Source organism: Panthera onca, chromosome B2, assembly GCF_046562875.1.
Source record: "Panthera onca isolate mPanOnc1 chromosome B2, mPanOnc1 haplotype 2, whole genome shotgun sequence".
Lineage (NCBI taxonomy): Eukaryota > Metazoa > Chordata > Mammalia > Carnivora > Felidae > Panthera > Panthera onca.
The window spans coordinates 51,587,468-51,604,771 of NC_138343.1; the positions used below are offsets into that span (position 1 = coordinate 51,587,468).

Consider the following 17,304-nt stretch of genomic DNA (forward strand, 5'->3'; position numbering starts at 1 on the left):
CTCAAGGCTGAATACAAAATTCCACCTTTGACCTTTGCTCCTTAAATGATTTGGGGCAAGTTATTTAAGCTCTCTTTATCTTCAGATCATTGTAGTAATGTTTCCAGTTTCTCTCTCTTTTAATCAGTCAGAAGAAATTTGGAGCATAATTCTTTAAAATTGAGAACACCTTAGGTTTGTTTTTTAAGGCTCAAGTACGTCAATGTTCATGAATTTCACATATGAATCAAAAATGATCAAAAGTAAGAATCAAAAATAAAAATCTGAAAACAGTGAAGTTGAAATCCAAATTATTCCACAGTCATTCAACAAATGTTTGTCAAGACCCTTCCTCCTGCCAGCCTGAGTCAGGAGCGGAAGATAGAGCTGAATCAATGTGGACTCCTTCCTGCCCTCATACCTTGTTATAATTCTGTGTGCTAAAGTTGGCTGCAGTTTTCCCAAAGTGGAATTGCACTACAGTAACATACAGTCATATCTTTATGGGTTCATCAAGTCTGAAGGAAGGAGCCACCCTCAAGTTGATCATGATCTCTCACCCATGCTACTTCGCTTGGCACTCTTTTTTTTTAGCAGTGAAGTGTATATTTTATTCATGGTGCTTAGGCAGAGTTGAGAAGAGCTGAAGGGGTCAATGGTTCTCTAGAAGGGAAAAACCCCTGGCAGTATCTTCACATTTAGATAAATGCTGGTTGACTCATCTTGCTGTACATGCAACATGTTGCCTCATTTTCTCCTCTCTCACTACAAAAGAATGTAAAACGCAATAGAATGTTGAATAAATAATACTGTGTGCAGCCCTCTAAAATCTATAGAATTGCAAGTAATTTTAGGTGCTGAAAAGAGAACTAAAGAAGATCTGCATTAAGTACAGTTACATAAATTCTTAAAATCCTATGGGAAAGTATTTTAAAGCAGATAAAAAAGAGTTAACTGCTTTTGAGAATATTTAAACAGCATCAGGAAAGGTATGAAACATTAAAAAAAGAAATAAAAGGTGGAACATTAAAAAGTTATATTTGACTTTGGAGTTAAAGTTTCATTTTAGGATCTATCAAATGCCTGTGACCTTAGTTTTTATTTTATTTAAAAAGCATGTCAAACTAATATAGACAAGCATTGTGCACTTATCAACATATACTTATCTAGTCCCAACTAAAAATATTTTCAGTGCATGTCTTCTAAAACTTTAACGCCTTCACCCTAAATTATCCTAGCCATTCAACAAAGCAGCGCGTGATACAGAAAAGAAGTAATCTAAGCGAGGGAATGAAGGAGAGCTTTATCAAGTATAAGCTCTTACTTTCTAAAAAAATACAACAGTGGCTTAGCTCTTCAGAGCCGGGAGGATGAAATCTTGTCAGAGCATTCTTTTGCCAAGGGTTTGCTTTTTATTCAAACTCACCAAGGAAAGGTTTGTATTTACTTGCAGGGATTAAGGACAATTACTTTAAGCCCTGTTTGCTGGGTTCACCCTTCACTGCCAGCTTAATTGGAGTTTTAAGAGGCTCCTGGTGAAGCCCCAAGTTCATGGAGAAACAGCAATCACTAGCCAAGTGTAGGGGGGCTTGCCTGCAAGGGTCTCAATTCCTGGTAATAGTGCTTCTGTCAATTAGGAATAGATGGTGTTTTAAAGGTAGAATGTGTACTTAAGTAATATTCTAAATAGCCAAAAGCTGTTTTTATAAGAGAACCAAAAAAAAAAAAAAATACTGCAGCAATTAAACTAAGTACGAAAGAAAATTAGGCTGAATTGCAAAGTTTCTTCTTTAGACTCTCATGGCAATTGAACCACTGATTGTTCTGTGAGAATTTTAGAGGTTTTTAAAGAGAATTGTGTCAAACTGTTGCATTTATTTTGTTGGGTTTTATTTTAGCCATAATGCAAGTCCATGAGGATTTCTTCCACTATAAGACAGGGATATATAGACATATTACCAAAAAAGCAAATGAAGAATCAGGAAAATATCGAAAGCTTCAGACACATGCCGTCAAACTCACTGGGTAAGACAATTCCTTAAAAATCTTCATTTAATGCTTTTGGACAATGAAACTGAAAATAAGTGTATATAGTGCATACAGGTACCAGAATTCACCTTGGTATGAGAGGTTTCCATACAAATTAAAAATTATCCAAACCTTGGCACTATTTACTTGTTATTTTAAAGTCCAATTAAGGGGTCACTCAGGTGGTAAAGATGACCATTTCCTGTCTCTCACTTGTGAGCGTGTTCTAAAGATCTGTTTTAAGGGCAAGGAAAATATATTATTGGAATGAATTCTGTATATGGCATAAGCAAAGGAAGGGTACAAATCCAAAGTATATTAGAATTTGGGGAGATGGTTTTAGATGGAATTACAAATGGTAACGATTAAACAGAAAGAATAGGGTCACCTTTAATTCAGTACAAAATTATTTTTTAAGTTAATTTACTTATTTTGAGAGAGAGAGAGAGAGAGAGAAGGAAAGAGAGCGTGGAGGAGGGGAAGAGAGAAAGGGAGACAGAGAGAATCTCAATCAGGCTCTGCACTGTCAGTGCAGAACCCCCACATGGGGCTCAAACTTGCAAACTGTGAGATCATGGCCCAATCAAGAGTTGAATGCTTGACCCACTGAGCCACCCAGGCACCCCCAAAATTATTTTTTATATTTATGTGAGAATTGTAGAAATTACACTCACCAGTTTGAGAGTAAAATATATTCATCTCCACCAGGGCAAGAAATAACTTCAAAATTTGGTTGCGTTTCAAGAGTAAGTAATTTCACAAATGGACCCTAGTCAAAAGGAGAGTGTGGTCATCTGAGGCCACTTTCCCCAGTGTCTTCTCCAACTCATTCTGACTCTGCCCCATCTTTAAGCTCTTTCTCCTAATGTCTCACTCCAATTCAAATGAAATACTACAGGAAAGGTTTTTGTGTCTTTTTCTTTCATTTCCATCCAAACCCTCACGTTTCTCATTTTGCCATCATAGTAAATGACTTCATTCCTGTTGAACATGTTCTTCCTCTCTAAATTTGTTTAAGCTTGCACAAAAACAACCTGAGCTACAACCAAATCACCACCTCCTTCTTACTGATCTTTCAAATATTCCGAGTCAACTCTAAGGACTGTAGACAAGTTATCTTCTGTGATGTCCCTTTGTCATCTCTCCTTCATTTTAAATACTCTTATATTTCAATTACAAAATTACCATATTTCTTTGAATCTAAGCTACTACTAATTTTATGACTTGTCTTGATTTCCGGGATGTGAAAATATGTGTATATTAGAATTGAAATATATGGCATTTCATGTTAATATAGGATATTGAGAAACTACAGTTGGGGGAAAATGTAAAGATAATTTCACCATCCAGAGGTAACTTTTCTTGAGAGTTTGGAATATTTTTATGTTCCTCCTAGTTGTGTGTATATGTATATGTATATGTGTACACACACACACACACACACACACACACACACACATACACAGAGGGAGAGAGGTGGCTAGATAATTAAATGTCTATCAGAAGAAAATGAGATAGGGAAGTTCTTAAAATTTTATGACAAATGAAACATTGCTAGAGTATTCATTAGCAACATATATGAATGCATTTCTCAGTATCCCTTTAAATCCTGGCTGTTTTGCTTTTCCATTTTAATAGATTATTCTGTATAGTTTTGGTCACTCAACACTGCTCCTCTTTTGAGGGTAAGATAGTTTCTGATTACCCTACATTTTAGGTTATATGGAACAGGGTGTTTGCCTTAATTTTTTTCAAAAGTATCACTTAAAAAATAGGGGCAACTGGGTGGCTCAGTTGGTTGAGCATCGGACTTTGGCTCAGGTCATGATCTCATGGTTGGTAAATTTGAGCCCCGCATTGGACTCTGCTGTCAGCATGGAGCCCACTCTGGATCCTCTGTCCCCTCTCTCTGCACCTCCCCCAATTGTGCTCTCTCTCTCAAAGATAAACATTAAAAAAAAGGTAAAATACAGGGGCTTCTGGGTGTTTTAGTTGGCTCTCTAAAATAAAATTTTTAAAAAATGCATACATGCTCATTAAATTATTATACAGTATATATATGATAAAAAATGTATTACCTAAAAAGAAGACAGTAAAAAAAAATCCTCCCAAATTAGATTAATCTCACTATTAACGTTTGGTGAGGAGCATGTCAAGTAATTCTCTGTTTCTCTCTGTGTTGATGAAAAGAGAGACAAACAAAAATAGACAATATAGGATAATGACACTTAAAAATACTAATATTCAGGGGCCTGGGTGCCTGGGTGGATCAGTTGGTTGGGCATCAGACTTTGGCTCAGGTCATGATCTCACAGCTCATGAGTTCAAGCCGCGCTTCAGATTCTGTGTCTCTCTACCTCTTCCCTGCTCATGCTCTGTCTCTGTCTCAAAAATAAATAAACATTAAAAAATTAAAAATACTGATATTCAGGTTACTTTTACTTGAATTTAATGAAATGAGACTTTTTGGTACTTCAACACAAGAAATGCTAGTTCCTAAAAGAACCATTTACACTTAAGAAAAAATATATGTTAAGAGAATTACAGATGGGAGCAATAATTCATTTTTAATTACACATTTCAATTTAGGATTATATCTGTTATTAACAAAATGAGGAAATTCTTCATTTTTTTTTTTTGAGAGAGATAGAGAGAGAGAGAGAGAGAGCGCCTGGGGGAAAGGGGCAGAGGGGGGGAGAGAAGGAGAGAATCCTAAGCAGGCTCCATGTTTAGTACAGAGCCTGCCATAGGGTTCAATCTCATGAACCGTGAGATCGTGATGTGAGCCAAAATCAAAAGTTGGACGTCTAACCGACTAAGCCACCCAGACACCCAGGAAATTTATCATTCTTATACTTCTCCCCATCTCTCTTGCTCTCGTACATCTTATATTTATTAGTAGTCTTATTATTTTTACATATTACAGGATTATAGAATTTACATTCTGCTCTGAAATCATACTATTAATGGTTGTTTAAACTTTGTTGTATGTTAATAGAATCAATGATAAACACATATTTTTTATGATGGCTTTTCTGTCCTTGAATTTAATTTGTATCAGGTATTTTGTTATTTAATACTACCAGACAATCATATTCTGGATTCCTGTTCTGTCTATTGCCCCTCCCTTCGGTTGATTATCTCAAAACTTTTCCTTTTTTCTTGAATTCCCAATTCCTACATCCTTGTGTTCTTAGCCCATAACCCTGAATTCTATTTCACCAAAAAGATTAAAGCAATCCGAGAACAACCCCCAGTATCACAGATACCACACACCCGCATAGCTTTCCTTCCACTCTTTCTTCCCACTTCTTACATAGATAATGCTCCTACCTCAATCCCTCTTGCTGTATTGTAGACCCCAGCCCCTCTCCACTATTCAACAATATGCAGAAGCAATTTTCCCTTTTTTTCTCTCCAGTCCAGATCTCTTTCCTGAACTCCAGATTCATACATTCCATGGTCTACTTGACACCCCCACCTAGATTCCTAATAAATGATTCAAATTCAGCCCTTCCAATACTGAACTCCCAATCTTCCCCTTTCTACTTTCTGAACAGTATCTATCATCTATCGTCATCTGTCATCTACTGATGACAATGACATCTTTCCATATGCTCTGGCTGGAAATTTTGGAACCCTTGAAATTATCTTTTATTCCTTTCCTTGCAACTCACTTCAAATTTCAGAAACTCTGTTGGCTCTTCCAACTTACATCTAGAACCCAACCAATTTTCATTGTCTGAACTACCCCCACCCTTGCCTGAACCACCATTACTCATTATCTTATACATGGGTCTTCCTGCACTTACCTTTGCCCTCAATAGTCTATTCTCAACAGAGAAATGTTCCTTTTAGAACATTAGATCTTGTCACTCCATTTCTCAAAACTCTGTAATTTTCTCAGTTCCCACAGAGTAAAAGCCAAGGTCTTTAGAAAGGTCTACCTGATCTGAGGACTCCCGCATCTGCCTGCCAACACCCCCTTCAACTTTCTGGTCTCAATTTCTGTTAATCTGTATCTTGTTCTTCCTGATCTGGTATCCTTTAATGTTTCAGGAATCCACACCCCATCTCTCTCCCTCTGCCTAAAATGCTTTCTATCGTTTCCATGTCACCATCTACTCTTTGCTTAGATCTCATCCTCTCAGTGTGGCTTCCTGACTGTCCTATTCATTGTTGCTACCTGCCCTCTCCTCTAGCACTTCTGATACCCTTTCCCTAATGTATTTATTTTTTTAATAACAATGATCACTTTCTCACCTACTATTTAACTTAACCAGCTTTTGATGTTCATTGTGATCTCTGTCTCCCCTTTCATGAAACTCTGTGAGAGGAGGTGCCTATATTATTCATCAATGTTGTCAAACCACCTAATCCACTGCTGACCCATCATGCATTTAATGCTTTTCCTATCCAAAGAATGAATATTTTTACCATATGTTCAACGCTAGTTCTTGTTCAGGCCTCATCTTTAAATGAAGCAGGTCTTTGTTGAGAAATAGAGTGAGGGGAAGTTGCAGGAACGAGCTGAGGCACTCCTCTGCTTTAACCTGAAGTTTGTAATTCTTGGGCCCACGCTCGTCAGATCAACTCTGTCCTTAGTCCACAGCCCAGAGAGTTTGGTGGGACTCAGAATAAATCCCTTGTGAATATCTTTGCTGCCATATGCTACTCTTTGCCTTTATTTTTGTTTCATCTGGCTCCATCTTTCAACCATTGTCTCTGGCGGTTTGCCCAGGACTTCAGCAGCCCATTGAGCTTCCAGTGTGATTTCTTGTTGAGCTGACTTTCCATGGGTCTAGTGGGAAGGGACTGAAATGTGATCTCCATGGCCTGCTCATGGCCCTCATTATAAAGATCTTGAGAGGTATTTCTGGACTGCCTGGCATACTTTTAAGGGGAAAATGTACTTGTGAAGGTCTGGAGACGAACGGGAGAGTAGTGGCAAGGGTTGTTACTCAGTATCTACTCTAGTTTGGGTACAGAACAAAATGTATTTTTCATTATTACTCAAAATTGCTATTTGGGATTATAGCTCTTTGGCTCACTAAAGATAGAAAGTAGGTACTGATATTTAAAAGTCTATTTTGTCTACTTTGTTTTTTCATTCCTAATTGATGTATGAGTTTTCAGGAAGGCAAATGACATACAAATGCCTTTGCACTTCCACTATAACTAGAAATTCAGCTTTGCTTGAGTTCCGTTTGCCTTTAGTTTGAAAGTCATATTCCTTCAAAACCTCCCTTTCCTATGTATTTTCATTATTAATTTTTGTCTTTTCTAGTAATGTTCTTGATTTGGAAAAATTTTCCTAGCACATATTTGGTGATTGAAATGATGTTTATTCTCATTTAGAGAACTCTGAAAATGCCAACATTGATGCAGAGCCTTTGTTGATTTATTGGAGCTGATGACTTATCATCTGTACTCCCTATTTAGCCATGCTGGTCATGTTTTCTTCACTCTACTCTTAAATTCATTCATGCTGGGGTTGAACAAGATATAAATGTGTTTATATTTAATTACACAGACACTGTTTGTGTATCTTCCATGTTCAGTATGTCAGTTGCAGTAATGTGTTCACTTTTATAAACTCCTAGGAAATGGAGACCTTTGTAAATTTCCCTCACATGTGTGGCAATTAGCAAGGCTTATTCTTCCTGTAGGCAAATTGCTTTTGGAGAATATGTTTATTTTTCGGAAATATTTCAGGTCACCGGGGCATTGTTAGGTGCCCTGGAGCAGTAGATTTTAATTCATTTCTCCATTAGTAATTCCTGACGGTAATTACTGCATTCAGAAAATTAATGCATCAGTGAATTAGAGAGTAATCAAATAGCCCAAGTAAGTTAATGTTCCTTATCAGAGAGCTTAATATTCTCCTATGAAGTACCTTACAAATTTATCACAACAAATTCTATTTGCTGCCCTTTCTGTAGAAGACAAAGCTATTAGATTTAACTTACTTGAACAAATGAATTTCAACTTCTATCAAGTGCCCAGCTCTAGGGAATACAAGGAGGATTAACACATAGTCCTGCTCTTAAGGAGTTTAAGGAATGAAGTAGACATATTCATGATTGACTTTAGCATATGGTAATAAAAGCTATGTATTTCCATACATATAAACACAGAATTGTGGTAGGTAGAAAAACACTTGTAATGCCTTCCTTTGCTCCTTATAATCTTATTTAACTCCTCTCTCTTCCCTTTCCGAAACATTTGTTCACCCCCATTATGGATACTATGTTGTAAAAGGATTTAATTGAAAAAAAAATGCCATGTGTTTTGAGATATGGCATTATTTATACACCAATACGAAGAAGAAAATATTACCACTTAAACTAAGAAACCCACTGATTGTTAGATGTATTTCAACTTTAGAGGTGTTAAAATGTGGGGTGTGTGTGTGCGTGTGTGTGTGTGTGTGTAGTATTTGAGATTTTTTTATCGTGGCCAATGTTCTTTATATTATGATCTTATTCCACATCTACATATCATTACAGTATCTTATGTCTCTGTCTATCAAAGGTCCTGAGCTTTCTTTAATCCCTCAGTCAGAGGTTGATAAAGTAGTGTAGTTAACACATTTACATATGATCTCAAGAATCACTACTAGAACTAAAATTTTAAAAATATCCAGGAGTTATAAACTTTAGAAAATTAAAGGAAATTATTGGGATAAACATTGACTTTTCCTCATATTGTCATCCTGCTATGGGAAAGAATTTTCATGAAGATACAATGGTCTATATGTCACCAAAAGAGAAGGATAAAATAATTCTAGGATGTATTTTGCCATTGTTCAATAATGTCTTAGGTGAAAGTTCATTTATTCAACAAATATTTATTGATTATCTGAATGTTCTAAGAATTGTTTTATGTGCTAGTGATATATCAGTAGACACAGATCCTGAACCTCATTAAACTTATAGTCTACTAATTGACATTTAGCTATTAGGCAAAAAAAAAAAAAAGTGTTTTGGTGCTAAACATTGTGTGTGTGTGTGTGTGTGTGTGTGTGTGTATTTGGTGTCATTGATTTTTGTTTTTGTTTTTGTTTTTTGAGGTCTTCTCATTTGTAACAACTTGGATGGATCTTAGGGGTAAAACACTAAGTGAAGTAAGTCAGACAGAGAAAGAGAAATACCATATGGTTTCACTCATATGTGGAATTTAAGAAAGAAAAAAAGGAAACAGACAAGCAAGAACCAAACTCTGAAATACAGGGAACAAACCGGTGGTTACCAGAGGAGAGCTTGGCGTGGGACAGGTGATATAGATAAAGGGGATTGAGAATACACTTAGTGTATGAGCACTGAGTAATGTATAGAAATGTTGAATCATACTGTACATCCGAAACTAATGTAACTCTGTTAATTATGCTTAAATTAAAAAGTCATATCAACTTTTTTACTTACAAATATTATATAGTAACCCAGAGAGAAAGGAAACAAACTAGTGCGAAATGGTAGCTGGAAGAAAAGCAAACACAGCAACAGTCCAAGAAGAATAGATTGAAGAATAACAAAGGTGGTTTGTGAGTAGATTGTCAATGATAACTTCAAATTTTTTTAAATTAAATTGAACGTGTAAGAAATTAGGCAAAATGATAGAAATTGGGCATATCTCCCATACATAACTGTGAAGACATCTGGTTTGAGTGAATCATCAAAAAAAATCAAGTCAGAGCTGTCTGTAAACTTTAATGCAAATTCATTATATGACTTAAACTGGGTACAAATAGAATGCTTTCTAAATTTCTTGTTTCTATATAGTCAATAAATATTGTTGTTCCTGATTCTGTGCTGAATAGGACACATGGTGAGAAAAACTAAAAAACAAACACTCCTTGTCTTCACACTACAACCAGATATTAAAGAAAAACCCATATGATAGATTTTACAAAGACAGGGTAGAGAGTGGTAAGAGAACTTACAAAGCTTGAAACAGACTTGAAGATCTGAGAAATGTCCCTGAGGCAGAAATGTATGAATTGAGATGTATGGGCTGAATAGATCCAGGCTAAGGGGCAACTTGTAAAAAGGCTCTACATTCAGAAAGATGCAAAATGTTATATAAATACAAAGAGCATCATGTTTGCTGAGTCGCAGAAGGCAGGGATTTGTAGCCCACTTTACAGAATGTAGTCAAGTATGTTAAGAATTTGGTTAAGGATCTTGAGCAGTGGGAAGTCACTGAAGTGTTTTAAATAGTAAGGTGGTATCTTTCTTTGTATTTTTTTAAAGATTTCAGTCTGGACTTGATAAGATGGTGGAGGAGTTGAAGAGACATGAATGGATCAAGAAATACTTAAAGAAAGGGACGTCTGGGTGGCTCAGTTGGTTAAGTGTCTGACCTCGGCTCAGGTCATGATCTCATGACCCGAGAGTCATGATCCGAGTCATGGTCGGAGAGTTTGAGCCCTGCATTGGGGGCTCTGTGCTGACAGCTCAGAGCCTGGAATCTGCTTTGAATTCTGTGTCACCCTCTCTCTCTGCCCCTCTCCTGCTCACACTCTGTCTCTCTCTCTCTGAAAAATAAACAAATATTAAGAAATTAAGAAAAAAAAGAGGGATTTAGGGAGAAAAGATGGAAGGTGTGATAGTTTTGTAATAGAACACGGAGAGTGAGATGAGGAAGGAGTTCACTATTGGGCCTGATGATTTTGAGGTGTCTTTAAGATATAAATATGCAGATAGGCATCAGAGAAGCAGATATACTGATCTCAATGTCATAGGAGAGATAAGGTTTAAAGATGGATGGGACTAAACAGAATAAGAAAAAAAGCAAAGATTGATTAAGATTACACCATGGGAAAATCCAATATTTAATGACTGGCTGGAAAATGATGCGTCTACAAAGAAAGAAAAGGAGAGGCCAGCACATTTTTTAATCCTTTTGTTTGTTTGTTTGTTTAAATATATCCAAGAAAGCTATAAAGCTGTAAGAATTCGAATCCAGAGTAAGTGAAGAGATTGGTCTTAGAAAGAGACTGGGTGGCAACCCTCTTATATGAGGAAAGAAGGCAGAGAATCTGAAGTTAGATGAAACTGTTTTAACGTTTTTTTTTTTTTTTTTTTTAATTTTTTTTTCAACGTTTTTTATTTATTTTTGGGACAGAGAGAGACAGAGCATGAATGGGGGAGGGGCAGAGAGAGAGGGAGACACAGAATCGGAAACAGGCTCCAGGCTCCGAGCCATCAGCCCAGAGCCTGACGCGGGGCTCGAACTCACGGACCGCGAGATCGTGACCTGGCTGAAGTCGGACGCTTAACCGACTGCGCCACCCAGGCGCCCCGAAACTGTTTTAACGTTTAAGATAGTGGTAAATTGAGCAAAATTCCTATAAAAGTATCCTTTCTAAATTTTTTATTTATCTTCAGGATGTAGAAGGTAAGGTTATCTGTAGAGGGAAGAGGTGGTAGGAGGGTCACATTATCAGACATTTGAGGTATAGAATGGTGATATATGGCAATGGTCTTCTAAATGTTTAGGAGAAGCAGTTGCCCAGAGGAACCTGAAGAAATCACTACACATTGATAATGGTACCCTTCAGCCCTCTCGTGTATGTTTTCTGCAGTTGTAGTCAGCTAAGTGTTTGCAGGGAGAAACAGGTAGTTGAATTCATTCAGTATGGGCAGTTTTCCAGATGAGTATAATGAATGAAGAGTCAGAAAAAAACAAGGGATTTAGGTATGAGTATTGACCTAAGTATGGGTCAAACGGCAGAAGACTTAAGACCGATGAAAAGGGAGGGTTGATGGACTTGGAGAAAATAGAAAAATCGGGATGAGAGGTCATGATGATTTTAATTTCAGTGATTTTTATGATTCTCTAATTTATTCTTTTAGATTTTTAAATCATTATTTATGAGAAAAACTGTTACCATGTAATAGTAAGGCAATAATATTTTACAGATTATGAATACAGTGTTAAAGGGTAATTAAAAGTCATAATTTTTATGTTGGTGACTAATTATGTTAATAATGATTGTCTACTTTGTAGTAATAAGCCTTTGATTTATATATATCTGTCCATCCACTGATCCCTCCATCCAGTCAAAGATATTTGCCATATAGGAAAGTATAAAAATGTTTCAGAGTGAGGTTTCTAGTATATTTTTCCATATTTTCTATACATATCATAAATAACAAGATTCTGTGAGCATTTTTCCATATATTCTATGCATATCATAAATAATAAGGATTCCATGAGCATTATTTAGTGCTATTACAAATTATTTGACATAGCTTTAGGGGGGCCACCACTCGTTTTTCCCCATTCATCCTTCCTTTTTTATTTTTTTTTTGCCTCTTCCTTTCTGAATAAAAACTAAATATTAAGCCTGAATTTTCTTGCTTTAACCTATGGCAAATTGAGAAATTCTGAGCAGATGTTTTAATTAGAGGTTTTTAATGCATGGCAAAGTCTAAGACAGTTGAAAGAACATTTCAACAGCACTTATTTCAAAAATCCAAATAAATATGTGATAATTAGTATAGACAAAAAAAACATTTCATTTGGGGGTTAGGATATCTTTGAACTGCCAAATGCTTAGTTCTTTTTTGTTTGTTTGTTTGTTTTTTTTTTTTTGGTGGGGGGGCTACTGGTTCGAATAACAGTAGTTGTTGCAACAAATAGATGTTTAAAATTTCTTGTTCACATAATAGTTCAAGACGGGTGATCCCAGTTTCTGTGTAGCTCTCTTCCACATGGTCTTGGGGCCCAAGCTCTCTACACGTTGTCACTCTGCCATCTCTTAGGGTCACATGTGATCTTATTCAAATAGCTGATGGAAAACGAAGAACACGAGGAGGGCTTCTTATATTTACTTAAAGCCTTGGCTTAGTATTGACACTTATCACTTCATTCACGCTTCTTTGGCTAGAACTCATTCACATGGCTCCCCTTGACTGCAAAAGTGGCTGAAGACTGTAAAAAAATTGACAGGAACATTTTAATATCAGAATAAATAGAGTTATATTTTGGAATAGAATTCCAAATTTTCATAAATCTTAAAGAAAAGAAAAAACCAAAGGCACAAATTCTGAGTTTGTGGAGAGCTGATGTCGTCCACATCTGCCAGACCCTCTGTGATTTTGTGTTCTGTTTTTAGAAAATATTCATTGAAAAATTTTGAGAATCATTGCTTCATATTGAATAAATTAATACATGTATTTGGTACCAACTTTACCCATAATCACTAAAGTAGTACTATTGCATAACCCTCATACTTAAAAATCTTTATGAGATGAGAATTATTATTCTATTCTACCAGAAGTCAGAGACACAATGTTAAAACAAAACAAAACAAAACAAAACAAAACAAAACAAAACAAAACAAAACTTTCAGTTCCTTTTGGCTTCAATAAGAATATCCTACCAATACTACAAGGAAAGTCCAGTGTCAAGATTCATTCGATGTATTTTTACCACATAGGTTTTCTGAAGCAATTGCTATATTTTATTTTACTAAAACTTCTCTCTTTTTTTAAGTTGGTATTTTTTTTAGTAATCTCTACACCCAATGTGAGGCTCGAACTTAAAACCCCAATATCAAGAGTCTCATGGTCTACTGACTGAGCCAGCCAGGTGCCCCATTACTAAAAATTTTCTTAGGATAAAAATAAATGTATCTTTTTTTCCTAACCTCACTTACTTTGACCACACATATTTAATCTGTACATAAAGACTTCTGCTTGATTTTTCAACAAGAAACTTTTTTTAAGTCTGTAATATGTGTCAGGTGCCGTGTTAACGGCATTAAGAATACAAATACCAATTATATACTGCCCTGTCCTCAAGTAAATTGAGAGAGAAAGAGAGAGGAGAGAGAAGCAGGTGCTAACACACAGTGTCTTAAGTGTAGAGTTGGAAATAGGATAGGAATTTATATTGAGTAGTGAGGATGTGCATCATATAGGAAGGCTCATAGCTCCCAATTCAGAGGCCAGAGAAGACTCCCTGGAAGAGGTAGCTCCTTCTGTAGAGCAAGTGGGGGTTACTAAAAGTATATGGGAAGGGAAGATCATGTTTCAGGAAAAGTAGGTAGCAAATGCATAATCTCACAGTGAGAATATTTAAGGAATTGGAAGGACTTTAATATGGGTTGAGTGTAGAACAAGGAGGAATCCAGTAAAAATATAAGACTAAAATGTAGCCAAATGAGAGGGGCATTCTATTTAACCATAAATTTTCTTGGGGCACCTGGGCGGCTCAGTTGGTTAAGCATCCAACTCTTGATTTCAGCTTAGTTCATGATCTCATGGTCCATGGATTCGAGGTCCACGTCTGGCTTTATGCTGACAGCACGGAGCCTCCTTGGGATTTTGGCTGTCTCCTTCTCCTCTACCCTCCCCTGCTTGTTCTCTCTCTCACCCTCAAAATAAATAAAAATAAACTTTAGAAAAAAAAATCATAAGGTTTCTTACTTATCCCAAGAAGCCCAGCCTGGCTCTGACTGCTTCACCTTCTGAGTTTGTTTCACATTCCACCATTATCTCTATGTTAATTTACGTGTCTTTTCAGTTTCAGCAACATTGCTTCCTTTACAATAAAATTTCCCAAAAGTGTCTATGTGACATCTCTACACCCCATATCCTGTGAAATGGTGTTCCCAGTACAGAGACCAAGATAAGTCTTTCACATTTACAAACAGTTCAGTTTAGCATCCTAGTTCTGAGTCATTCTACTCTGAGATGAGATAGAATTGAGAGCAGCAATGCCAGAGAAAAGAAATGGGATTTCAATGGGATTTAAAATAGGGTTTAAAAAGGAAAAGTAATCTTTCTTTCTTTGCACTCTATGGCCAAGCTGAGCTCTAGGAAATACATACATACACTTGGCTGACCTTCAAGTGTTTACAGTCTAGTGGTGGAGACATTCCTGTAACCATAAGTTATTGGTTATGCACCTGTAAGTGCATTGGTTCTGAAATGAATGGAACAGGAAAGTATAGAGGAGCACAGAGGAAGAGAGCCTCACCCAGGGGGATGCAGGTTCTTTGGAGATAGCACAAGTGAGGAGCAAAGTAGGAAATGACCCTAAAATAAAAGTGAATAAATAAATTATTCTTTTGCATTTCCCTGTGAACTCTTTACTCTTGCCCCTTATTCATTTTTTCTAATAGTCTTAATTTTTAAAAATCTGAATGTGTATGAGCTCATCATGCATTGAAAGCATCGATCCTTTTACATTATTGACTAAACTCAGGTTTATTGTTGGCTTTTAGAAATTTATATTTAATGGTTTTGACCTGGACAATACTTTTAGCTTTTATTCTACCCCTTTAAAGTTTTATTTTTAGGGGCGCCTGGGTGGCTCAGTCGGTTGGGCGTCCGACTTCAGCTCAGGTCATGATCTCACGGGTTTGTGAGTTTCAGCCCCGCCTCAGGCTCTGTGCTGACAGCTCAGAGCCTGGAGTCTGCTTCGGATTCTGTGTCTCCTTCTTTCTTTGCCCCTCCCCAACTTGTGCTCTGTCTCTCTATGTCTCTCAAAAAATAAATAAATGTAAAAGAAAAAAAATTAAAAAAAAAATTTTTAAATTAATTAAGTGAAAAACATACCTGAAAGATATTTAGGTAAATGATGTATGGTGACGATTTAATTTTTTCTCCTCCAAACTCTGAGCTAAAAATATCAAGGCCATGTAATGAACTACCCACTTCTTTACTCTTTATAATGTATTTTTATTGCTTATCAAATTCTTATATAAATTGCTTTTATAGGTTGTGCTGTTCAAAATACTCACCTTCTATTATTCAACATCTACCAGTTTATTTTAATACCAGATGGTGTTTGCATTGCTTCATTGATCTCATTTTTTCAATATTTACCCAGTTTTTTTCCTGTTTATTTTTTCCAATGAGATAAAAAAAAAAACCTCAGAGCATCTTAAATTAGAACTTGTTTTATTTATAAAGAATATAGCATAGGTTTGCTTGTTTTTACTTTTTAAAGGCTATTATTAAGAACCCTGTATTTATTTTTCTTTAGGGAAATGCTATTCTCCAAGAATTTTGTTTTTATAATATTCCTTTTTTCTCTTCTATATATCCTGGGATTTTCATATATTTCATAAATGCAACTTTCAGAGATGAGGCTGTTTGGCTGCTAAGCTGTTATTCTATTTCACTTCTATTCCCCAGGTTGAATTATTTATTTATTAAAAGTTTATTTTGAAAGAGAAGGAGAGGGAAAAGGAGAGGGGGAGCGAGAGAGAGACAGAAAGAGAGAGAGAGAGAGCATGCAAGTGGGGGAAGGACATAGAGAGAGAGGGAAAGAGAGAATCCCAAGCAGGCTCCGTGCTATCAGCACAAAGCCCAGTGCAGGCTCTAACTCATGAACCATGAGATCATGACCTGAGCCAATATTAGGAGTCAGATGCTAAACTGACTGAGCCACTCAGGCGCCCCTTAAGTATTTCAATAGTACGTAAAGTTAAAAATGAAAGAAATGTTAAAATAATAATTTGATTAAACTGACTAAAGAATTTACTAATTTCCAAACTTAAAATATTTTGTCCATCTAAGATCTACAAAAGACCATGGATTTTATATACAAAATAACCTAATGTAAAAGAAGAGGACACAGGGATATAGATTTTCCAGAGATTACATGCTGGTTAGCTGCAGAACCAACCCTAAGTTCAAGCTACTTCAATACTAATCTTCTTTGATAAACTACTGGGACACAGCATAGTGTTAAGAGTATGTGTGTTGAAGTCAGGCACATCTGAATCATAGGACTGACATTTGTTTAGCTCTATTTAGCCTTTTAGAAGCTGAGGATAAAAGGGTGTTTGTGAGGAATAAATGAGACGTGGATACAGTATTTGTACACTTGGTATCTGAAAGCATTTAATAAATGTTAACTACTATTAGTGAATAATATCAAAAGTAGGAATCATTTGGGCTATATTTGTAAATGGATATATATATATATATATATATTGTAATGACTTTTTAAATTTGCTATACTTTGCCCCAAATCTATAACATTTGAAATAGGTTAAAATTTTTATATTTTTATTAAAAAATTTTCTTAATGTTTATTTATTTTTGACAGACAGAGAGAGACAGAGAAGGAGCAGGGGAGGGGCAGAAAGAGAGAAAGACACAGAATCCAAAGCAGGCTGCAGGCTCTAAGCTGTCAGCAGCAGGCTTTAGCCTGACGCGGGGCTCAAACTCACCAGCTGTGAGATCATGACCTGAGCTGAAGTCAGACGCTTAACCAACTGAGCCACCCAGGCACCCCTGAAATAGGTTAAAATCTTTAAATGACACTCTCAAA

At 36.2% G+C, this 17,304-nt stretch overlaps 1 protein-coding gene across 1 annotated transcript in view; it reads left to right on the plus strand.

The window, feature by feature from the left end:
* The window catches only part of TINAG (tubulointerstitial nephritis antigen), a 92,478-nt gene that overhangs the window by 46,088 nt on the left and 29,086 nt on the right, over positions 1–17,304 (plus strand). The window contains exon 9 of the mRNA XM_078447021.2: positions 1,878–2,004. Coding sequence (XP_078303147.1) covers positions 1,878–2,004 — 127 coding nt within the window. The remainder of the gene's footprint in view (positions 1–1,877; positions 2,005–17,304) is intronic.